Source organism: Petaurus breviceps, unplaced genomic scaffold (assembly GCF_028583685.1).
Source record: "Petaurus breviceps papuanus isolate PSGF00001 unplaced genomic scaffold, PetGlider_PUasm1.0 91041, whole genome shotgun sequence".
Taxonomy (NCBI): Eukaryota; Metazoa; Chordata; class Mammalia; order Diprotodontia; family Petauridae; genus Petaurus; species Petaurus breviceps.
In genome coordinates, this window is record NW_027187400.1 from 3948879 (window position 1) to 3974871 (window position 25993).

Sequence of the window (25993 nt, forward strand, 5' to 3'; positions counted from 1 at the left end):
TTGTCTCTTCTCTCATTGAACTTTCTGTCTAGGAGGGGGGAATAGGACACCTGGAGATCCTTCTAATGCACATAATTACTTAAGAATTATCATTCTAATTACATACGAAGTGCTATGTAGTAGGTCTATAAGGGCAGGTTATACACCTGGGAGGAGGACGGAAAGCTTCCTGGAGGAGGTACCATTTTTACAGGTCTCGAAAGGCTGTGTAGGAGGAATTCAACAGATGAAGAGGACAGGGCAAGGACATTCAAGACACAGGAAAAGGCAAGAGGCAGGGAAGTGCTGAGTGTGTTCCATGGGCCAAAAAAGGAGGGAGTGGAGAAGAAGGAAGTGAAGGATGGCATCTGGTCATGGAGGGCCTTGAATTCCAGTTTGAAGCAATAAGGAATTCTGAAAATGTTGGAGTATATGAGTAACAGCCTCGATAAGAAAAGCAAGGAAGGCAACTGGCAAATCCCTGCCTCCTGCTTCACCAATCTTAATGGTTCAGTCACCCTTTGTTAAGGGGAAACCCCTTTTCTTTGTTACCTCTCCTTTTACTGACTTTTTTTTTTAAAGAAATTGGTGTTAAGTAACTTGCTCAAGGTTATACTGCCAGTTATTTCTGGGTGTGGTGCTGAGTATCTGAGCCCGGATTTGATCCAAGTCATCCTGACACTGGAGCCGGTACTCTTACTCGCTGAGCCACCTGGCCGCCCCTAAGCAATTGGGGTTAAGTAACTTGCTCAAGGTTACACAGCCAGGTGTTTCTGGGTGGGTGCTAAGTGTCTGAGCCCGGGATTCGATCTCCAGGTCTTCTCAACACTGGAGCCGGTGCTCTTACTCCCTGTGCTACCTGGACCCCCTCTTACTGACTTTTTAATCAGATTTGGTCCCATTTGTTCCATCCTTCTCCTTCCTCTTCTTCCACTCTACCCCGTGGGACTCTTGCTTGGACTATTATTACTTTAAAATTTTAATTCTAGTCTCTCCTTTCTCCCACTGATCCTCCACAGTTGCCAAAAGAATCCTTCCAGGGGTGGCTAGGTGGCGCAGTGAATAGAGCACCAGCCCTGAAGTCAGGAGGACCTGAGTTTAAATCCAGCCTCAGACACTTAACACTTCCTAGCCATGTGACCTTGAGCAATTCACTTAACCCCAATTGCCCTTCCCTCCCCCCTCCAAAAAAAGTTGAAACAAAAAAGAATCCTTCCAGGCCACAAGCTTGGCCAGGTCACTCCACTGGTCACCTCTAGGGCAGCCATCCCAACATCATCCACATGAAATAACTCTTAGGCCAAACTTCACATTTCTCTGCTCATTAACCATATTATGAACTGGCCAAACTAAGTTTTTGTTCCATCTTGATTTGCCTCCATCCCTTTGCATAGGCAAGCTATCTCCTACTTCAGGAATCGACTTCCTCTTCACCTCCACTCTCAGAACCTTATTTTTCTTCAAGACACCTGGGATGAAGTACCATCTCCCTTTGGCAGCCTTTCCTAATCCCCAGATGCTTTTGATCAGATAATGGACAAAATCATTTGGTAAACCTTGAAGTGCTTTATAAACACCAGTTACTAATTGTTCATCGTCATCATCATCATCATTATCGTTGTTGACTAGAGACAACGTGATGATTTCATTCTCTGAGGCTTCTACTGAGCAAACTCAGTGTGTTCAGAGCAATTCAGGGGTGTGCTGGTAGATTTTTAACAGTGTGTACACACGCTTGTTTTTGCCCTTTTAATAGTATTTTTTCCATTTACACATAAAGACAATTTTCAATTTTCATTTTTTGAAAGACTTTGAGTTTCAAATTTTTCTTCCTCCCAACTTCTGTCTCCTCCCCCCTGCCCAAGACAATCAGATATAGGTTATACAGGTGCAATAATGTAAAACATTTTCACATTAGTGAAATACACATTTTAAAGATAATCTATGTCACTAACACTTTCTTAAATCCAATAAATCAAGTCCAGACTTAGAGTGATTGCCAATTTCCAGTAACAATAGGCTCCCCCCACCTTCTCCTCTCATTTTTCAAATTGCTTTGCATTATACTTGGCAGCCTTTGTGTTCAAACCCTTCTCTTGGCCCCTGTTGAATGTAAGCCCTTGTGCACAGAGTCTCTATTTGTATGTCTGCTGCCTGCTACACAATGAGCGTTTAACTAAATCTTTTTTTGAATTGTGCTTAGTTCCCAGGATTATTGTTGTTTGTTCTTTGTTCAAAGAGGACCATGGCATCAAGAAGGTAATACCGAGATTTATAGTTGCAAGGCACCTCTGAGGACATAAAGTTTAACCCAACCACTTTTTTCCTTTTCTCTTTTTTTTTAATAAAAAAATATTTTTTTAAAGAACAGAAATGAATTTTCTCTCTTCCCAACACCTCTACATTGGAAAAACAAACAAACTGCACCCTTGTAAGGAATATGCACAGTCAAGAAAACTGATTTCTTGCCTTAGTCCTGTCCTCTTTCTGCCTCTTTCTGCATCCTGAGTCCATCACCTTTCTGTCGGGAGGTGAAGAAGCTCTGTCCTAAGCTGTTCAATTAACCCATCTGTTCAGGTCATTATTATTGAATGCTAAGGCTTTAGGATACAGCAGTACTGCTCTGGTGCAAGCTAATTCCATTTGAATACATCTGTAGATTTTTCATGTATGCCAAAGGAGACAATTGCTTCAGGGAGGAGGGCTGCTTGGTTAGTCTTGTACCCATCTAAATTCTGAGGAAATTTAATATCGTACTGTATTATTTGATTTTAATATTAATCTGTAATATCCCATAATCTGTTTAAATCTCCCATCTCTTACCCTAGCTCCAGACCTCTCCCATTCTAGCAGAGTAGTGTGATCTCTCCTAGCCTCTAAGGTTTCTACCTGGGCAAGGACCCTAACTTTGGTTTATCATGTAAACAAAAGCCAGCCTTAGCTAGGTCCTCCCCAGAGACAAACATCTCCTTATCAAGATTTGGGATAACCTGCTCTTAAAAAAAAAAAAAAAAAGGAGACCAAGCTAGTAAAACCCTGGCTTATGTTTTTCTGGCCAAGCTGGGTTTTATAAACCCAGAGACAAATTAGGTTTTATAAAACAGTAAACATTCCATTCCTAGAGTGCCACAACTAGTCAGAGCCACACTTGAAAGTTATTTACCCTAGCTATAGATTGATCCACCCACTTGAGGAGGGTGAGTCCTTCCCCTCACTATGATGAAGTAAGGGCCCACCTGTTCATTAAAGTGTCCACCAATTGGGATTGCCAAAGAAGGTCCAAATGATGTACTATTAGGCCAACCAGAAGAAGACACACTTAAGTATAAGAGGCACCTTAGGCCCTTTCTCTGAGTCTTTCTGGTGCAAATGGAGATTAGTTAATAAAATCCTTTTGTTACCAGATTCCAAGCTGTTAATAAAGGACTTGCTTGGAATTCTGGCAGCTACAGTTCCAAACATATTTACTCACAATAAAGTAAATGAATAGCAGTACTACTGATCAAAGTAATTAAACCAGAAGGGGTAAGTTTAAGGGAAAAAGTAATAGGAGAAAACATAAGTTTAGGAGAAAACATAATTTGATGTATTGAATTTGAGATGCTGGGGAGGATGTTAAGATCATCTGTGATGGTCAGAGCTGAAAATCTGCAGATCAGCAGAGAGATCAGGATCATGTCTATAGAAGTTGGAGTTGTTGAGGTTGGTAATTGAATCCCATAGAAGTGAGTGAGGTTGCCTGAGAGAAGAGAAGCTCAGGAACACTTACCTTAACGGATAGGAAAGAGAAAAAGAAGGTGAGGAAGGACTGGTCTCTGATGCTCAATGAGCCCTAAAGGCATGAGGACTGAGAAAAGACAGGCCATCATGGGCGACCCCAGAACAGTTCAGTAGTGGTGGGGTTGGAACAGTGATGTGGGGTAAGATTATCGAAAAACAGACGTGGACTTATGAAGGAAGGTGCTATCCACCTGCAGAGGAATAGATGACACGTAGAAATAAGCACTGTATGATCTTACATAGATGTATATGTTTATAGATATCTATGTAGATAGATATGCATATGCATATGTTTATAGATATATCTGGATCTCTATATATCCATGCTTAGCTGTAGCCTTCTTTAGGGTTGGAGGGGGAGGGAGGAGAAAAATAAAATAAAAAGTGCACAGCAGAGAGTAAAAGAAATCCAATGAGGAAGCAAAGCCGGGCAGCTTTGAAAACAATATGTAGTATTTATTATGTAGGTTTCTTGAAATGGACTTTTATTGCTTTATATTGAATCTTCTCTTATGTTCTGCTGTGTATATGGCAATTTTTTTCACTTTCTCATTTTGTATTTAAGTTGAAAATAAATTTAAAACTTTACAAAAAACATGATAATTTGAGGTAAGACTGGGTGGTAAGGAAGTGGAATCATGAGTTACAAAATTTTTTTCTTTCTAGAGCCTTAGCAACAAAGGGGAGGAGAGATAGGAAGATGAATGGCATAGAAAGGTGAAGTTAGTAGAGAGACACAAATGTGCTTTATAGGTAGATCAATCAACTAACATTTATTAAACATGAACTATGTCTGAGGCAATGGAGATTTAAAGACCAAAATGAAATGTCAGATGAGGAGCTAGTGAGAAGAGGGAGATTATGCTGAAGATGAATGAGAGGTTGACTCGAGACATGCTACTTCTCCCTACTTAGCATCTCACACATTGGATTGATTCTAATGGGCGGCTCAGTGGATAGCATGCTGAGTCTGGAGTCAGGAAGACCTAAATTCAAATCCAGCCTCAGACACATACTAGGTGTGTGACCCTGGGCAAGTCACTTCACCTATCTCTGTCTTGGTTTCCTCAGCTATAAAAAGGAGGTGATATTTGTAAAAGCATTCAGCCGAAATAGTTGTTTACTCTCTTCTTTCTGTTTTCTACCTGTGATGCCAGGACAGGGTCCCATTATCTCTTGCCTGGATTATCTCTTGTACAGACTTCCAGATTAATCTTTACAGAAGTATAGTTCTGATCAATCATTCATACGTATACATTTTATATTTGTGTATACATACATATACATGTAGCTTTCTGTCTGATAAACTACTCTTTGAGGATGGAGATTTTGTTTCTATCTTTTGGGCAGTTAAATAGTGCAGCAGAGAGAGTGGTATAAAAATAATTTTAATGTCCCTACTCAATTTATTCAGTTCCTTGTGATTTAATGGGTATCAGTGATTGTGTTAAGAAAAATAGAATTGTTTGAGTTGGTTATGTTAGTTAATGCTCTAAGAATTAGAGTTATGATTAATTAACCCACCATGTATTGGTGATTATATTACTTATGATTGACTTTATAGGATAGACTTATGCAGTATTAGGCCTGTTATAAGGATTTATCTTAGTTTGTGCTGCTGTATTAACACTGACATTCCTAGCCCACTTCCTAAATGTTCAGTGCTTGAAATAAGGTTCATATGGCTTATGGAAAATGCCTGCTGATCATTTCCCCTAGGACATTAGTTACTGATTTTTGTCCTGTGGAAAGCCCCTGTGCTGAGATGTACTATGGAAGGTACAAAACCTAACTGACAGGGTCTCATGACCTGTGGAAAGCCCCTGAAAACTGCTGACAAAGTAGCAATGATTGATGGACATCTCTCTTGACTAATTATGAACTTGCAATGCCATTTAGTGAACTTTCAATGTCAATAAAAGCCCATGCACAGTGAACAGAGGGGTCCTCGACCATGGTCTTGGATCCAATTGCTTAGGGAACACTGGGTCTCTAATTTATTGAACATGTGTTCAGAGCTCTGCCTCAGTTTCCTTTGTTGGAGACTGAAACTTGGTAGCCTACATTAGATACAGAATCAGGAAGACTGCTGTGTATTCTTTCTGTTTCTACTGTTCCACTGATCCACCTATTTCTTAGTTAGTACCAGAGTTTCAATAATTATTGCCTTATAATATAGTTTAAGTATTGGTAAACCTCTTTCCTTTATATTTTTTCCTTAAATTTTTTTTATATTCTGGACGTTTTGTTCTTCCAAATTGACATTTTTTCCTAGCTCAATATATATTTTTTAATTTTGGTAATTGGGATGGCATTGACTAAGCAAATTAATTTATAAATATAAATGTATACAGTATTTTATTATATTAGCTCTGCCCACCCACAAACAATGCCTCTATGTCCAATTACTTAAATTTTTTTTTTGTCTAAAAAGTATTTTATAATTATGTTCATGTAATTTTAGGGTTTGTTTTAGTAGGTATATTCCCAGTTGTTTTATACTGCCTACAGTTATTTTAAATCGAGTTATCTCTTACTATCTCTTTTTCCAGTTTTTTGTTGATGATAATATTCTTTTGTGTATTCTTACCAACTATTCTTAATTTCGTTTTGCTTCTGTTAAGTCCCTATGAATTTTGTCTTTTATCATGCCCATTTTTGCACATAATGTTTCTAATTTTTTAAAGAGATGTCTTGTATTTCCCATTCTATTATTTTCTATTTCTTTCTTTGTATTGCCTATTTGAGAAAACCTTTTTATCTCTCCTTGCCATTCTCTGGAGTTCTGCATTGAGTTGAGTACATCTTCCCATTTCTCCTTTCCCTTTTGTTTTCTTTTTTTCCTCATCAGACAGCCATTTTGAGCTTTTTTTGGGGGGGGGGCAGGGGAGAATTTTTTGTTGCTGCCTTCTGTACAGTATTGCACAGCTCTATCCATAGTTCTTCAGGCAGGCTATTCAGATCTAATCCCTTAAATCTGTTCATCACCTCCACTTCATATTCATAAGGGATATTATTTAGGTCATACCTATACGGTCTGATGGTTCTCTCTACTTTCTTTGAGTCTAATTTTGCAATAAGGAGTTCATGATCTGAGCCACTGTCTCCTTGATTTAACTTACAGCCTAGAACTTTTCCACCTTTGGCTGCAAAGTATAAATCAATCTCATTTACTATCTGGCAATGCCCGTGTGTAGAATCACCTTTTGTGTTGCTGAAAAAGTGTTTGCTGAGGGGCAGCCAGGTGGCTCAGCGAGTAAGAGCACTGGCTCCAGTGTTGAGATAGACCTGGAGATCGAATTCCGGAATCCCGGGCTCAGACACTTAGCACCCACCCAGAAACACCTGGCTGTGTAACCTTGAGCAAGTTACTTAACCCCAATTGCTTTAAAAAAAAAAAAGTGTTTGCTGTGATTGAGTTATCTTGACAAAACTATTTGTCTCTCCATTTTTGTATTCCAAGGCCAAACTTGACGGTTACTCCACAATTTTTTTTTGTGGGGGTGCGTGGTCGAGGCAATCAGGGTTAAATGACTGGCCTAGGATCACTCAGCTTTTAAGTGTCAAGGCCACTTTTGAACTCAGGTCCTCCTGACTGCAGGGCAGTACTCTATTCAAGGCGCCACCTAGCTGCCCCTCTTCATCAGTTCTGGAACTACTCCTAGGTGTCCTCAACTGTTCCCCAATAGAGTACTGGACACCTTCCAACCCAAGGGGCTCATCTTCCAGTGTCACCTCTTATCATTTTGGTACTATCCATGGGGTTTTCTTGGCAGGTACTGCAGTGACTTGCCATTTCTTTTTCCAATGGATCACCTTTTGTCTGAACTCTCCAGTATGACCTGGCCATTTTGGGTAATTTTGCACAGCGTAGGTCATAATTTCATCGAGCTGTGCAAGGATGTAATTGGGGGTGGGGCACTGAAACTACAATGTCCCTTATTCCTTTCCCTCTAAACATCTTTGCTGGAGGACAGAAATTATGACATAGTAATCTCAGGGTGCTAGGGTTCATTCATTCAATTAATTCATGGGGTGATATATACATTAAAATGGAAACCATTTTGAAAACAGCCTTAATAGGAAAAAATAGGTCATCAGTATGTATCCTAATAAGTTTGGATAGATAGTCTCTCCTCAGATAATCAATTATCCACTTGTGCTAGGTTAGCAATTTCAAGGACACCCAAGTGTCTGGTGAAGTGATGTGATCCACTTGGCCACAGTACTACTAAGTGTCATCAGTGATAGAGGACAGGGATAGATTGAACCTCATTTTATTTTCCACTGAGCAGCTCAGGGCTGAGAATGGAATGTGATCATTGGTACCTGTAATAGTAATGAAATTTGAAGATCCCTTTGTACTGGCAAAATAACAGTACTTAGCTAATCATATTAAACCTCTGTTAAAGAAACAAGGTATGAACTCCTGTTGCTGATGTAACAGGAAGGGGCTGAACAGGGAGAAGCTAATACCGTATATCAGGAAAAGCCCCAGCTGGGAGAGTCAGAACTTCTTGGGGGAAGGGGGTTGGGGGGAGGGAGAGAAAGAGAGAGAGAGACAGAGAGAGAGAGAGAATTTCTCTCAGCAAGCATCTGGAGGCAAGCTGCGTGGAGGCTGGAGAAAGTGATTTTGATTTTGAGAACAGAACTTGTGGTGATGGAGCTTCTTCTGAGAGCCAGCCAGAGTTGCCAGAGGAAGCATGACTGTGGTGTCAGTACTTTGTCTGTTTTGTGTCTGTGTTGATTTCACAGGCAGAAAGTGAATTGAGATGATAGTGCCAACCACATGTGTGAATATTGTTGTAATTCTGCTAAGCTTGATTTGTGTAGATATTGTTGTGGCTCTGTTAAGTTTTCTCTTCCCAGGAACAGAAACTGTGAAGGACTTGAGGTGGACTGGACACTGTGAGCTTCAATATGGAACAGAAATGGCACAGAGAGCTGGACAAGAAACTGGGAGATGTCGGCCTTTGAACTCAGGTGGCAGTTGGTTAGATTTGGGCGGGGGCTGGGACCATAGAGAGGAACCATGGAAGCTAAGAGCCTGCCTCCAGTCAAGATGAAAAGACCTCTCCTTGGGTATTTAATGCTGACTGATGAAATTGCAACTTAATTGCATCTCATGGGTGGAGGACTTTGACTTTTGTGTCAATTGAGTAGGCTTGTCTCCTTAAGGGTGATTGAATTAAGGACTTTGTGGTTGCTCTGATGAAAACTAAGTGGCCATTTTAATGATAAGCTGTAACACTGTGAATGCTGTACCTTGATTTTCTTTGAATGTTTTGTCTTAATCTGTTACTGAATAAATAGAGAGTTTAATATACTGTGCAATAAGAACCTTGAAAGCTGTTCACAACAGCAGTCCTCTGGAAAGCTTGGCTTTACAGTCCCCTGGGGTCTCTTTTCCTCTATGAGAACATGGAAATGGCAATTTGCTGCAGTGGTCTGTTCTCTCCCAAACCATACAACACTAACTACACATAATCTATGCCCCCTCTAATTTATAAGATCACCCATTATGTCTAAATCATGCACCCTTTGGAAACTTATCTTAGTATACACTGTGAGACACATATTTTAAAATGGAAATTGGGTTGAATACCACAAAAATTTGGCCCACGTGTATACCAAATATTTCCTCTTCTTTCAAAGGTTGTGTTTATTCAATGGCTCAAGTTTGGACCAATAAATATTATTGGCTTTTTTTTTTTTAATTTTTAAGCAATCAGGGTTAAGTAACTTGCTCAAGGTTACACGGCCAGTTATTTCTGGGTGTGGTGCTGAGTGTCTGAGCCCAGGATTCGATCTCCAGGTCGTCCCAACACTGGAGCCGGTGCTCTTACTCGCTGAGCCACCTGGCTGCCCCATGCTTTTTGTTACAAATTATTGTTACTATTTAAACTTATAATCTTCATTTGGATAAACTCCCTGCTCAACTGTTACATAAAAGGTTATTGCATAAATAAATACCTTTAATTTTCCACACAGGCAAACAAAGGACTCAGCACAAGTTTTGTGTATAAAATAGGAAATTAAAAAAAATCTCTAATACTTTAATAATTAATATTTATTGATAGGAAGACTGATATACAATGTAATTCTTTCCTCTACAAAGAGATTTTGTACATCAAGGAAGCATTCTGAAGTCTAAAATACCAGGGTTTTCTAGTAAGAACTTTATCTCTTCTTTACATTATGTGAATTTTGGTAATTACAGGGAAAGGGAATTCAAAATCCATTTTATAAAAAAACCCTGAAAAAGACTGGGTCCCCCCACCCCCCCAAAAGGACATGACTGAGATGAAAGGTTAATGGGGCTCCCTGGTGGCACATAGAAGGCAGACTGGTAACCCAGGACACCAAACCTGGGACCAGCTTGGCACCTTTGGACTGGAAAGTAAAGGCAATGAGAGGAAGGTTGCAAGCATCTTCTCAAACCCGAGTGCTGGTGTGGGCTTCATTCAGCCACAGGGGTGGCTCCAACCATGCCTCAGGCTTACTAGGAAATGACAAGTGAGCAGGTACCCATGTGGGCTGCCTGCCTTCAGTTGACAATGTACATTCTTAGGTAGCACCATCACTTGCCTTCCCATGGGACATGGACAGAGCACCCACACCTGGACAGCTGTTACTGGCCCCCTCCCTTCCCCAAAACACCACCTTTAAAGGTCACTTTAGCCCTTTGTTGAGACCTGAAATTAAAATATTTCACAGTAGGCTTCACACTGACATACTGATATAGGAAGGGAAAAAGAAGAATAGAGTTGAGCACTGGAGAAGACAAGGTGGACTATAAGGGGGGAAAAGGGAGAAAACCATCTAGGAAACTGGCACACATCATAAAACTTAAAAAAAAAAAAAACCCACACACCAAACAAACCACAAAACCAGTTATCAGTGGGAGCAGGACTCATTTTTTTTCTCCTCTTATGGGAATGAATCTGAGGGAAATAAAGGAGGTTCGATGGTTTTCAAAAAAATCTTAAGAGCATCTGAGTCATTCATTTTAAGACATAGCAAAACTGATGAACAAGAACAAAAGCCCTTGGTGGAGCAGTTGGGGGTGGGATGTCAAACAGGGTTCAGGCACCAGGTGCACATCCTATGGTTTGCTACAAGAGAAATGAGCTGAGGTGTGAGCGACTGGGGAGAGATGAAGGGATCAGTATGTGGGTGTTGGGGGAAGAGAGGAAGCAATAAAGATGTGAAGGGGCAAATGCAGCAGGAGAGGGCCAGCTGCTTTGGGGTGAAGCTGCCATGGGGACAAGAGAGGGCAGCAGTGCATGATTCTGCTTATTTTTCCCTCAAGCCCCGTCACTGGGATTTGGTGAGCTACAGCCCACTAGGCATGACTGTGCTTCTGGCTGGTGGTAGGAGAGGGACCCTCCCCACAGAATCGATCCAGCTTGGTTCTGCAGGAGAACACAGTTCTTGGTCAGTAGTGATTCAGCCTATCATTAGGTACAATAAAATACAAAAGCCAATCGTACAGAAGTCATATTTGTGTCAGTTTGCTGTCTACCTGTGGGGTAGTTTTTTGTTTTGTTTTTGCATCAAGAAAATATATACACATTTCCCATTTCACCAACTCAGAATCTGGTGTTGCAGCTCAGACTAAACAAATAAACAAAAGCCCAACAGGAAAAATAGATGTTCCCACCATTTCTTCAAGACTATTTACAAAATAGAACCTGGCTGATTGCTGTCAAAATGGAAGAGTCAATGGATCATGGGCATCCTTTTAGGCCCAACTATCCAATGAAGAGAGTATTGCTGTGTTACGCGAGGTATAAGATGATGCTTTCCAACTGGCCTTAATTATTGACACGCCCTTGTAGTAGGCCAGAAGACCTTCCCTGTCTGTCCTGGCAACTTCAGAGCTGGATGAAGGGCAGGGCGTGAGGAGGGGCAGGTGCTGGCAGCTCCAGACTCCGCCAGCGGGAATTTTGCCCTGATGCTGCTAGACAGGGCATTACACTAGCAATACCCAAGTGCATTCACACAGGGCAGCAGTTTCTCAGGGTTAGCAAAATGTACAACCTGAAAATCCTCCCAAGAACTTTAGGCTCCCTGTTGAAGTGTGAGATGCAGTCCACAGAGGTGGAAAAGCACTGATATACAGTGTTCAGTCTGGCCCCAGGGGTCCTTCCGATCATTTGTTCCAGTGAAATGCTACATTCAGAGAGATGCCATCCACCTTAGACTATGGCGAGTCCATCTGTGGACATGATGTGGAGAACTAAAGGGTCTTCCATGAATCGAGAGATTGAAGCAGGGAAGCAGCCCTGTTATGGGGGCCTTTAATCTCCTCACCCCATCATGGTCGATGGAAGCTAAAATCAGATAGACAAGAGGGAGGTTACAATAAGTGTGTGCACGATCAATACTTTGCTCTTATCCCAGTACCTGTAGTAATGAAAAGCTAATGTGGGCAGGCTAACCCTTAGTGACTTCACCAGGGCCACAGAACCTCTCCCACAGTGTTTCTTGAAAAGACCTCAAAATCCACCCAGTTCAATCCTTGAGGCCCAACTATGGAAGCACTATCCTAGCCATACCAAGGATTCCCAGGCTCCTCCCAAGCCAGCCCATTCAGTGTATGGACAGCTCCAACTATTCCTTAAGTTGGTATGCAATCTGTTTCACTATCTTCTACCCCTTAGTCTTAAGCTTTGCCCTCAAGATGCCAGACAAAAGAAATTTAACCTCTTTCTCAAGAAATAGCCCTTCAAAGACTTGAAAGCAGATCCCTGTCACTACTCCCTTCCCCCTCCTCCTTTTCTTCAGCGTAAATACCGAAGATTCTTCAATTAACTCTTCTAGAGCATGATTTCCAGTCTCCTAAGCAGTCTGGACCCCCTTTCCAGAATGCATTCCAATTTTAATATAACAGAGTACTGAGAGGTAAATAAATAGAACCATCCTTGTTCTAGACTTGTATTATTACAGCTTAAGATTCCATTAGATTTTTGCGGCTGCCCTGTCACAATATCTATAAATATAAAAGAGAGGTCTTTTAGATCGACCTCACAGTACCTTTTCAAATGGACTGTTTCTGTTTTGTTTTGCTTTCTGGAGGGCAATTGGGGTTAAGTGACTTGCCCAAAGTCACACAGCTAGGTGTGTGTGTGTGTGTGTGTGTGTGTGTGTGTGTGTGTGTGTGTGTGAAGTGTCTGAGGATGGATTTGAACTCAGGTCCTCCTGACTCCAGGGCCAATGTCCTATTCACTGTGCCACCTAGATGCCCCCCAAATGGACTGTTTCTATTCTATAAATGTCTAGCTTAGCCAAAGTGATTGCTGCTATTTTTACAGTGTTAGAAAGAGAGCTTCCACCATGGAATACTTAATTTAATTAAATAAATATTAAATCAGAGCCTACTATATATAATGAATAGAATACAGGGGACAGAAAGAAAAATCTCACAAACTCTATTCTTTCCAGGAGGGGTGTGTGTGTACAAAACGTACGTAAAATTCAAAATGATATGAAGAAAGAGGACAGAGGAATAAAGAGATAAGAGAAAAAGAACAATTAACACTATGGCCCCTGACATTGGCTCGGTGAGAGATGGGGAGCTAGGACAAAGGGTGCTCTGGTAGGGAGAAGGGAATGGATATGAAGAATACTTTAGTATTAAAATCAGCAAGACTGAGCAACTGACTGCAAACAGGGTTTGAGGGTGACGGATTGCTGTTATTATCCATCCTTTCTCCTTGAAGAGGATCCCTGGGAGAGGGTAGCACTAAGTATGACCCCAAGATTGTAAAGCTAAGTGATCAGAAAGATGGTGGGGGCCAGGCCCAAAGGAAGCTTGGGTCCAGATGAACTTTGGACATGTTGAATATAAGATAACTTTAGGAAATGGAGGTTGTAACATACACACCAAGGAATAGTGTGGAAGAGATGAAGGCTCCTGGACAAAGCTTTTACAGACACTTGCACTAACTGGGCAAGTTAAAAACAGACCAAAAGAGAAGTCATAACAAGCAGGCAGAATGTCTGCTCTTCTAACAGCACCTGGAGTGACGTACGAGTAAAGTGGGTCAGTTCTACCTTAGGGAGGCAAGCAAAGGCTAAAAGGGGAGGAGAGAATGGCCAGCAGCATCCTATGCTGCTGCTTAGATAAAGTGGGATGAGGTCTGAGAAAATGGACTGACGTTGGCAATTAGGAGAACACTGGCAGCCTCGGAGGGAGAAGTTTCAGGAAAGGGAAAGAGTTCAAAACCAAAAATAAGGGAGCAAAGAGATTGAGAGCTGAGGAAATGAAGGCAACAAATAGCGACCCTCTCTTCTAGGAGTCTGACTGAAAAATAGAAGAGACAGACACAGGACAACAGCTGGGGGGAATGACAGTATCAAGTAAAGTCTTCCTTTTTTTAAAAAAAAAGGGAGGTCTTGGCCTGTAGAGAAGGAGGCAATGAACAAGAAATGAACAGAAGCTGAAGAGAGGTAATGACCAAGGACACAAGGTTGCCACAAGGGCTAGGAAAGGAGATCTGAGGTGTGGAGAAAGGTAGGAGAGAGTGTGTTATAGATGGCCACTATTTTTTGAGTGAATTAGGAGGAAAGGTCCTCTGTTTGGGGGCAGGGTTGGAGGGAAGGAGGCATCATAGGATGTTTGAGAAGAGAGGAGGAGGCTTAGAATAACATCATTTGTAAGTGAGTTCAGTCAGGAGACATATGGTGGGGGTCTGACAAGGTAAACAATGGGTCAATGGGTAGTAGATTAGGGTAGGGCTGAACTGGCCAACAATTATAAGACAGCAGGAGCTTGGGGTGGGAGAAAAGAATTTCAGAGCTCCTTCCAATGCTAGGTGAAGGTCAGAGCAAGGCATGACTGTGTGTGGCTGAGGTCATGAGAGTTTAATAGGTAAGGCCCAGGGTGCTGGGCAGGGAAACAATACATATATCAAAATCCCCAGGTATGTGTGAAGGGAAGAGGAAGACTGAACCAGGTATAGAAAGAAAGGAAACTGATACGGAGAGGTGGCAACAACAGTGATATGCGTCTGTAACAAACAGGGAACAGAGACGGACAGAGTGATGGAGGTAAGGAGACAACCTGGAAATGGAATGAAAAGGAAGGACTCTACCTACTCCTCTAACACCTGGCCAGGTGCACTGGGACACAGGAGAGAAGCAACAGCCATTAGCAGAGAGCTGGGAAGCTGGATGTGACAGAGTGTCTACTGAGGAGAGGAAGCCAAGTGCACTGAATCTCTCATAGCCTAATCTCATGATTAGGGTATGGAAGGGACCGCAGACATGATCCAGATCAATTTCCTCACCTAGGTGGTCAGTGATGCTCAGTCAACTGAGCTCTAGAGAAGGAAGGGAATATTTCTTCATGTACAATCTAACTATAACACCCAGACCTTTACTACTGAGGTTTTCTAGACTCACTGAGTTTTCCTGTCATGATTGGGAAATCTCATTATGCTGAAATGGCCTGGTCCTCACAAACCACAGGCCCCCCTCCCCCTCTGATTGGTGTACAGAGGTGTGTGCTCTGGGGCCTCTATTTATTTATTTATTTTGAAGAGTAAGGATAAAAAACTTTTATTCATTTGTTAGGGAAAGGACAATTTCAATGTCAACTTGTCACCTAATAATAAAATTGTAAACTACTTACAGAAATCACTCCCCTAAATACATTGCACCAATTGCCTTTGACAACACAAATCCAAATGTCTCCCTCCAGTGTCCTATGGTTCCAAGGGAGCAAACCAGGAAACAATTCCTGGTGAGATCCAATTCCATCACTCTGCTTATAAGGCAGACCAATTTAGCAATGGCAACATGGGGACAAATCAAAGCTAGGATGCAAAAAAAGTAGACTTGACAGCAGGGCCTCTATTTAAAGAGGGGGCTCAGCACACCTTTCCTCCCCCTTCTTCCCCAGCTGTATCTGGACTTATCCATCATGTTCTGGCCCAGTCTGCCCCTGCCCAAAGCTGCCTTTGGTGCCTGGTTGGTCCCTAATGAATTGGAAGCTCCTTGAAGGCAGGGACTGTCTTTATTTTTTATTTGCCTTTGTATCCCAGAGCTTCACCTAGTGCTAGCCGTGCAACAGGTGCCAAACATTTACTAAATGACTGTCATTCTGCCTATTTCAGGATTCCCCAATTTTTAAATGATTCTGCCTTGCTTTATTGCTTCGTATGGCATAAGGAGATTCTTTGTCTCTTACCGTGTAAAATGTTTGCTGTCTTCATGAACTTCCATCTCTGAACTTTTAAATTCATTGAGTTCCTTCCGAATGGCAGCCTGTGGAGAAGACAGAAAGAGACTTTTAGCTGCTTTTCTCCTAACCACAATCATAGTCTTGGCCAGAGTCACAGAAACATTTCTGTCACTGAGGAGAAAAAGACCTTTGCACATTTGCAATTCAGCAGGGCTGATAAAAATGTTCAGTTCTACAGCCATTTATTAAACCTCTAGTAGATGCAAAGTGAGGCTTGGTGGGGCAGAGTACTGGGCTTGGAAACAGGAAGGAAATCTCACATGAGATAGACTTCTAGGTTGGGTGACCCTGGGCAAGCCAATTATTCTCTCTGAGCCTCAGTTGTCTCATCTGTAAAATAGGGATAATAACTGGATCTACTCCACAGGGCTAGGAAACAAATGAGAAAGTGCTTATAAAGCACTCTGCCAATACTGTGTGACTGGAATTGATTATTAAGGCATTATACTAGCTGTTGCCTATAAAGAGAGAAAAAAATGAGGTAGTCCCTGACCTTAGAGAGCTTGGAATTTATGAAACATGATATCATGTGGTAAACACAAATAAGGAATTGGCAAAGAAGAAACCCAGACTAAGTGCTCAAGGAAAATTTGAGAGCAGAGGGAGAGGTGATACTTTCCCCTGGGGAAATCAGAAGTGTTCATGAGCTGATCCAGGAAGAGATTTTCATATAATGCAACTAAAATACATATGTGGAGGAAGGAGTCATGGAATTAGGAATTGGGAACAGCCATGAGTCATCTAAAGTCAGCCCGGAATTTTACAAAAGAAAAACTACCAGGCCTGCCCAAGGTCACACAGCAAGTTAGCCTCCGAATCAAAGTCCTGAACAAATAATAAATAATCCTAAGGAGTGGAAGCATATTTTATTCTATGGACAATTAGTCCCGTGAGTACATTTGGTGCCGTTCTTTAATCTTTTCAGTTGTGTCTGACTCTTCACGACACCATTTGGGGTTTTCTTGGAAGTGTCTGGCCATTTCCATCTCTAGTTCATTTTACAGATGAGGAAACTGAGGCAAACAGGGTGAAGTGCTCAGGATCACAAAGTCAGGAAGTTTGTGAAGCTGGATTAGAACTCAGGAAGATGAGTCTTCCAGACTCCAGGTCTTTACCCACTGTGCCACCAAGCTGCCTTAAAGAAGGCAAGAGGCTTTCCAGATACCTTGTCAGCAGGCGTTAACTTTGTCCAGGGCTTGTCAGCTCGCCGGTCATAGTCCTGTGCATCAGTTACCTCTACATACTCATTAAATCTCAGGATTTTCCTGGCTAAGAGTTCAGCGACTGTAGGCCTTTGACTAAGCTGAAAGAAGAAAAGAGTGTTTTAGCTTCATTGTAGCATAAGTTATTAGGTACCAACTAAAAGCTGATTGATTATGTATTTGTGCATTTCAAATGACTACAACTATACACATACTATATAAAGAGATTGGATTACCCAGAAATAGGCAGCAATATTTCCTGTGTTTATAAATAGAGTTCATTTTTATTTTGTTTTGTTTTATTTTGGAAGGGGTAAGGCAAGGCAACTGGGGGTAAGTCACTTGCCCAAGGTCACACAGCTAGTAAGTGTGTCAACTGTCTGAGGCCAGATTTGAACTCAGGTGCTCCTGACTCCAGGGCCAGTGCTCTATTCACTGCGCCACCCAGCTCCCCTAAATAGAGTTCATTTTTAACAAAAGGTGATTATGCATGTGAAAGTCACAGCACAATTGGGTCACCTGTTCTCCACCAGGCCACCAAATGAGCTGTTTCCACATTCATTTTTCTTCTATCTAAGTTGGTCCATCTGTTTCACAACTGCTTAGGGAAATGCGGAGAAGAGAAGGCTTGATCTCTCCTATGCTTCCTGAAGTGCCCAGGGTAGGAGTGGGGAATCTGTGACCTCGAGGTGACACATGGCGCTCTAGGTCCTCAAGGGCAGCCCTCTGCCTGAATACAAATGTCACAGAACAAATCCCTTTAATAAAAGGGGATATGGCTTCCAGGCCGTAGGTTCCCCACCCCTGGTCTAGAGTCATCAAAAGCAGGGCTTTCAGCACATCTTACAGCCTGTAGCCACCATCAGCTGAGCCCATTCCAGCCTGAAGACTGTCAATGCCCAAGTGGAGCACACTGTCCTTCTCCAAGTCTCTCCTGCTGTCTTCCTCTCGTTTGCTTTAAAACTTCAGCAGTTTAAGATACAGAGAAGATGGCTGCTTGGTATCTACGATTCCCCAGGAGGAAGCTTCAGTCTTTTTCCTCTAAGTTGTTGTGAATGACAGAAATGTTATGAGAAAGAAGCTCCGAGGTCATCCAGTACAAAGTAGGCCTAAGTGGGACCCTGCTCTGCCACCAACCCACTGGGGGGACAATTCAGCTTCTGCTGATGGTGGACAAACGGTCCCAGGAGGTATTCCCCTCCTATTCTGGACTGTTCTAACCATAAAGCAATTTCTTTCAAAATCCAACCAAACTCTGCCTCTCTCTAATTTACGGGGTCAGATTTAGAGCTGTAAGGGACCTTGGCAGATATCAACTCCAGACTCTTGATTTTACAGATGAAGAAAGTGGGGCCCAGAGCACTTAAGTGCATTGTCAGCATCCCGAACAGCTCTGTCCACTAGATCATGCTGCCTCTTGGACCCATAACTCCCAGATGCTCCTTCTGGAGCTGAGCAAAAAAAAAAATCCAAGCCTTCTTCCACATGACAAGCCTTCACACCCTTAAGTATGGCCAGGAGGCGTGCCCTAAAGCTTCTCATCACTGGATGTGGTTCTACCTGTCTTAGACATCTGGTTGCCATCCTTGGACACCCATCTAGCTTATCAAAGCTCTCTCTGAGACAGTGCCCAGAACTGGGCCTGATCCCCCTTCAGATGTCCTCCCATGGTAGGGCAGCAGACTACCACCTGCCTTGTTTAGGGGGCCTGAGAGTGAATGAGCCTCAGTATAGTATGCCTGTTACCTGGGGCCTCAGTGAGAACAAGGGCCCCTGAAATTCCATTTTCTTCTTCTTTTTTTTTTTTTTTGCTTTTTGGAGGACAGTTAGGGTTAAGTGACTTGCCTAAAGTCACAGGACTAGTAAGTGTGTCAAGTATCTGAGGCTGAATTTGAACTCAGGTCCTCCTGACTTCAGGGCCCGTGCTCTATTTACTATACCACCTAGCCACCCTCTGAAATTCCATTTTCACACAAATTACTGCCTAACAATATATATATGTTTTGGAGGGCAATTGGCATTAAGTAACTTGCCCAAGGTCACATGGCTAAGGTTTTGTGTGTGTGTGTGTGTGTGTGCTAAGTGTCTGAGGCCGGATCCAAACTCATGTCCTTCTGACTCCAGGGCCAGCGCTCTACTCACCGTGCCACCTAGCCACCCCAAAGCATGACTACAAACTTGTTTATGCCCAGTTAGGAACCCCTAACTATATTTTTTAAATTTATGTTCCAGGGCGGCTAGGTGGTGCAGTGAATAGAGCACTGGCCCTGGAGTCAGGACGACTTCAGTTCAAATCTGGCCTCAGACACTTAACACAAAAACTAGCTGTGTGACCTTGGGCAAGTCACTTAATCCCAATTGCCCCTCCAAAAAAAAAAAAAACCCAAAATAAAATTTATGTTCCATTGATGTTTTTTGTTATTTTCATAACATTTATATCGGATAATGTACCTTCCCCACTTCTCTCCCCAACGAACCATCTCATATAAACAAGATTTAAAGCAAAACTCCCAAAAAAATCCAGTTCAGCAAACAAACCAGTTATACCTTTTCCATCCTAAAAACACAATTGTTATTACAGCATAATCATTTCCCAAGATACTTCCTCTCTGCCTTGAGCTTTCCTTTTCATATAGAAAAGCAGCTCAGCAGCACCTATCTACACAGCACTAAAGTTTGAGAGGACACACAACTGAGAGCCAACATGCACAGGAGGTGTATTGCTGTACCTTTCTGGTGAGTCGACGTTTGATTTCTCGTTTTTCTGCCTGCCGGTCGGCTTCATTTTTGGCTGCAATCAGAGGATGGGAAATGATATTATTAATTTTTAAAAATTCAATTCACAGAAAACACCGATCCCCAGTTATCATATTCAATGTTTTTCGCTTGGCACCAAAAATTCACAGAGTGTCCTCGTAAGAAATGAGTATCTGGGGCTTAGAAATTGGGGCTGCATCATTCCTGTGCTTTAAAATATACCAAGTAAGGGGCGGCCAGGTGGCTCAGCGAGTAAGAGCAACAGCTCCAGTGTCGGGATGACCTGGATCAAATCCGGGCTCGCATACTCAGCACCACACCCAGAAATAACTGGCTGTGTAACTTTGAGCAAGTTACTTAACCCCTATTGCTTTAAAATAAAATAAAATAAAATAAAATATACCAAGTAAATGAATGGGGTTTAAGATCACATTAAGAGCATCTCAGGCCTTCTTCAATCCAATAATAACTGTGTACTACAGTAGAAATGACCCTCAACTTGAAGTTCTCAATCTGCCTATTAGTAGGAAAGTGGACCTGTATAAGCCATTTGTCCTTTCTATACCTCAGTTTTCTCATCTGTAAAACAGGGATAACATTATCACTAATTGATGCTAAGTCTTTTCTTTTCAAAGTCTGTTTCTCCCTTCACAATATCTCTTCTACACACCTTCATCTTGCCTCTGACATGGTTCCTACTGTAGAGCAGGCCCTTGTCACCTTCTCACCTCATACCTGGCTTAATGCAGTAGCCTGTTGGTTGGTCTCTGCCACAACTCTCTGTCCACTCTGGTTCACCTTCCACTCAACAGCAAAACTGGTCTTCCTAAAGGATAAGACTGATTGGCAAACTGCACTCACCCTGTCCAAGCTCCTGATCACCTCCAGGATCAAATATAAACCCCCCAGAAACAGGCCCTTTCCAAGCTTTCCAGTCTCTTTACTCCTCATAGCCACACACACTCTGAGATTCAGTGACACAGACTTCATTACTATTCCTCAAACAAGACTCGACATCTCCTGACTCCCGCTGTTTTCTCAGGCTTTCCACCATGCCTGGAAAGCTACTTCTCATTATCTGTTCTTCCAAACTTCTCCAGATTCAATAACAGCCAAATCCAACCTTCTGCAAGGAGCCTTTCTGGGTGCCCCTTAATTCTAGGGCTTTCCTTCTCAACTATCTCCAGTTTACTCTGAACAGAGCTGGTCTGTACATAGCTGTCTGTCTCCCTCACTGCGTTTTATGCTCCTTGATGGAAGGGACTGTCTTTCAATCTTCTTTGTATGGCCTGTACTAAGAATAGTACCTGACACATACTAGCCAGTTAAAAATGTCTGTTGTCTGATTATTTTCCAGGGTTGTTGAGAGGGTAAAATGAGCTAACATATAATAAGTCATGCTGTAAAAAACAAAGCAAGATATGTGTGTACATACATATGTACATGTGCATGTAAATATATGGAAATGTATCTGATTATGTATATAAATATAGGCATATACATGTGTGTATGTTGATTATATATGTATATATATATATGTCAGCTAGCTATTAATTTACTGACCATCTCTCTCTCTCAGTGTCCCCATTTGTTAAATAAGAATAATAACAGCTATCCTAATTGCCTCTCAGGTTTCCTGAGGGATGTAAAAAGAGCTAATGGATGTGAAAGCACTTTGTGAACTAGAATGTGTCATTCTGGTAAAGCACGACCATATCCCCAAGATACCCTGGTCTGCTTTCAAATGCCAGCCCAATACAAGCTCAGAGAACATGCCAAGTGGACAGAAGACAAAGCCCTGTTTCTTGAATGCAGTATGGAGCTTTTGGAAATTCTGGAAAGCAAAAGGGAGCAGAAACACTGCCAAGTGGGGTACAGTGGCTGAGGAGAAGGGACTTCTCAGGGACTGCTTTGAGAAAAATAAATCTTGTTGCTTTGTTTTTCCCACAAACACCTCTATCCTAACCACCCCCTATGACATTCTCCCTCAAAACAAAACTGGCACAGCGAGTAAGAGCACCGGCCCCAGAGTCGGGATGACCTGGGGATCGAATCCAGGCTCAGACACTTAGCACCACACCCAAATAGCTGGCCGTGTAACCTTGAGCAAGTTACTTAACCCCAATTGCTTTAAAAAAAAAAGTGTTTGATAACTCTTAAAGCAGCAGAGAAACATTAGCTACCGCGATGATCGCCAACACCGTCATTCTGTGATGCTTCAAGGGGAACAAAACACATTGTTCACACCAGTTTTGGGGCTGAGTTAGTCCCAATGTTACACTAGTGCACAGATGAAAAGATAAAGGGATAGAGAGCTTCAGGTGCTTCGCTGGGATCCTACTCTGGGTGTCTCAGTTTGTCCAGGCTCTTAGTGGGAACAACACTTGATAGGAATATTTCCCAAGGTGGCAAGTCCATATTTCCCTTCTCCTTGTTCTAACTTTGCTTCTGTTTAATGATATTTGCCAAGTACAAAGCCCCCACCCCCAGCCCAGCTTAGTTCTGGTGACGGCTGTTACTCACGTTGGAGTATGTTCCTTTGCTCCAGTTCTTCGGGTGTTGGTCTCTGACTCAGCCGCCTAAAAGGACAACAGAAGGCATTAAGGTTGTGCCCCACGCTGGCCCTGGGGGACTGGTGTATCACAGGGTCAGCGACATTGTTTTTTCTGCCACTATTAGCACAAAATTGCTAGAATCAGGGGGGAAGCAGGGCATTCCATCCATGAAAATGGGAAGGTCAGGTCAACCTTGAGCTTGTTGCATACAGATGCCTTATATGTACTTTATAGTAAAGTCCCTTTCTTGATTTTTCTCTTTATAAAGTGTGGAAAAGGTCGGGAACCAAAGGCAAACTCTGGAATATGGATTAAAGGTGATAAACTTAGAACCAGAAACATCTTTCGACTAGTGAAAATCATGGGCTTCACCCTCCCAGAAGGGAGTCAGGATCTCCCTAAGGGCACTACCAGCTTTCCCCGTTTGAAGGGATCAGGGTAGAGATCAGAGGGAGCCCTTTTGCACCTTTCAGAGGAACAAGTGCTTCTAGAATTAGATTAAGTGGCTTTTGCTCCTAAGAGGGAGTAGATGCTAAACTAAAACTTGTACCACATGATGCCCTTTAACTTGTTAAAACCCTTCCAAACTTTACTCTGGGAGGATGGTGCTGCTGTTACAGGGAAGGTAGGAGGGAGGGAGGCTTTAGGGGGAAAAAATAATGAGTTCTGGTTTGGACATGCTGAGTTTAAGATGCCTACTGGACATCCAGTTCAAGATATCTGAAAGGCAGTTGGAGATGTGAGACTGGAGGTCAGCAAAAATGTAAGAGCAGGACAGGTGGACAGGAGGGATCTCATCTGTTTCTTACCTAATCAATGTATTCCCAATCTGATGTCGTATTTCATTCCACTCCTCCTTGCTCTTTCGAGGCCAAGAGTTCAGGCCCAGGTCTGATTCACTAGGTTTGCTATTCGACTTCATGGCCAGAGTATCTTTCCTCTTCACCTTGTTAGCCAGAGCACCTGGAGAATATGGAGGGAACAGAAGAAGGATGGATAGGGCAAAAGCCAGGGCTTCATCTTGAATAAAGAACTCAAAGAGAACCCCTCCCCTGCCAACTTTCTCTATAACCAAAAAGGATGGAGACACAGCTCTTCAGTCAAGAACACAAAGGCATGACATAGACGCCATCACTTTGTTCAAATGCGCTGCTTCCCCCCTGATTCTGGTACCTTTAAAGGTACCAGTAAAGATCAGGTCCCCAAAATCTTTTCCCCATTCTTCCCTTTCTTTCTTCTTCAATCTAAAACAGATAAGATAGTTGGGAAAACCTCTTACAATGGAATTCTTTTTGTTACTCAATTACATGCTGGGAAAAGACCTGGTAAGTCCCGCAACCAAGTGCTCTGGGATGACTGGAAATGGAGCAAGTATTGGGAATAGCATTTACAGATTCCTTTGAGCTCAAGATAAAGGTGAAAAATCCTGCCATATTCCTGTAATGGACAAGCCCTTAGTAGAATAAATGCATCTTACAGAAAATTATTTCCAATATGAGAAGCTCCAAGGTTTAGATGTTTACAAAATAAGTGGAAACAAGGAGACAAAGGAGGGGGAAAAGAACTTGCTTAAAGAAAAACTGCAGAAATATAACCCTTATCAAACAGGGGCAAATGAAAGACAGTGGGGCTTCTCTTGTTGCTCAGACAGGAAAAATGGAGATGACTCCACCCAAATAGAGACAGGTGATCATTCTCCAAGGCCTTGAGATTTGGTTGGAAGATGTTCTTTCCATCTCAACTTGCCCCCATAATTTTTTTTGGCCAGAGCCACTCTCTAGCCCTGCTCTCTTTTTTAAAAATTAAGCTTTGGTATCATTCAATTGTTATGCATGATTTCTGGCTCCTCCAAGCATGCAGATGTAATGAAACAGAAGCAGGAAGCACCTGGGACAAGGATAATTGTGGGGAAGAGATCACATCTCTTATTTTATTGATATCAGAAACTCCATTTCTTAATGGAGGTCAGCAACTATTCTTCAACTGGCTTGGAGGTCTGCCTGAGTGTATGGAGAGGCCAAGGGCCTGCCCACGCCTGAAGGGCTGGGACAGGGCCAGTGTGGGGACGTGAGCAGAGGTTTTGCTGACCTCAGATGCTTCTCTCATGTGTCACAGGAAGTCCCATACAAACACCCCCCTTAACATGCTAGCAAGGGGAGACAGACCAAGGATCACGTGAGAAGAGTTCAGGAGATTTACTGTGGCTACTGAGACCCTAATCAGTCTGACCGAGGAGGAGAAAAACACCATCTATCCCCTGGCTAAACAAATCCTCCCCGCTCTTACTGTGCTGGCTTTCATCTTCATCTTCCTCATCTCTATACAAAACGGGGCCCTCAGAATCAGAGTCACTCTCCTTTTCTTCCTCTTCCTCTTCCTGCACACACGGTGGTATGTGCTTAGGAATGACTGCAGTAGATGCCACGTCTTCAACGTAATTTGGTGGAAAAGGGTGATCATCTTCCTCCTCTTCTTCATCGTCTGGACTAACAAATTAGCATAATTATTGTTTCTAGAACAAGTCAATTGATTATATAGCAGAGAAAAATTCTAAAAACTGAGAAGCCCCAATAAATGCTCATTAGCATTAAATATGCTAATTTCCTCACTCATCTATAACAGTTTTTCTGAGAAACTCCTACCTAGGCTTCTCTTTGCCTCAGACTATCATGATCTCTACAGTTCACTGTAGTGACATATGAGACTGTTCTGGTTTCTAGGAAATTGTAGTAGAGTAAAATATTGATTGTGTCTAAGGAAGAAGAGAGGGCAATGAGATGAAAAATCAACTTTTTCTCTCCAAATACTGCAAAATTAAATAAGCAGAACCAAGAAAACACTGTACACAGTAACAGCTTGATGCCATGGTCCTCTTCAAAAACGAAGGACAAACACAGCAATATCGTACAAGGATTAATTGTGAATGACTAGCTAATTCTCTGCAAAACTATGATCTAAGACAATTACAAGGGACTTATGATGAAAAATGCTATTCCACATTGAGAGAAAAGAGTGGTGCAGTCTGAATGCAGATGGAAGCACACTCTTTTTACTTTATTTTTCCTGGGTTTTTTTTGGTTTGTGTTTTCTTTCACGACATGAATAATTATGGAAAAATATTTGCATGACTACACATGCAAAAAATATATAAAACTGCTTGCCTTCTCAAGGAGTGGGGAGGAGAAGGAGGGAGAGAATTTGGATTTCAAAATTGTTAAAAAGTGTTTTTCATGTAATTGGGAAAAAATAAAATATTAAGTTTAAAAAACCATTATTATTCATAGTTTATTTCAAGCTCCCAAAATGCCTCTTTATCTATTGTGGAGGGCCTGAGATGAATATTTGTGAGTGCAAATGATATAGCTGAAGCAAGTGACTTGTTGAATGGTACAACTGAATGTCTTAGTATCCTTGACAATGTTGTCTAGATATCAGCTAATGAAGAAATCTTGAAGGTCACCAAATGATGT

General features: G+C 42.1%; 1 protein-coding gene across 19 annotated transcripts in view; it reads right to left on the reverse strand.

Moving 5' to 3' along the window:
* Positions 1-9811: 9811 nt before the first annotated feature.
* The window catches only part of PHACTR4 (phosphatase and actin regulator 4), a 129122-nt gene continuing 112940 nt past the window's right edge, over positions 9812-25993 (reverse strand). For all 19 annotated transcript variants that reach the window (XM_069078698.1, XM_069078692.1, XM_069078694.1 and 16 more), the window contains 7 exons: positions 24810-25009; positions 23333-23486; positions 22492-22547; positions 19941-20002; positions 17175-17312; positions 15956-16032; positions 9812-12095 (listed from right to left, as the gene is read on the reverse strand). In XM_069078698.1, the coding sequence (XP_068934799.1) occupies positions 12080-12095; positions 15956-16032; positions 17175-17312; positions 19941-20002; positions 22492-22547; positions 23333-23486; positions 24810-25009 (703 nt within the window). In that variant the 3' untranslated portion in view covers positions 9812-12079. The remainder of the gene's footprint in view (positions 12096-15955; positions 16033-17174; positions 17313-19940; positions 20003-22491; positions 22548-23332; positions 23487-24809; positions 25010-25993) is intronic.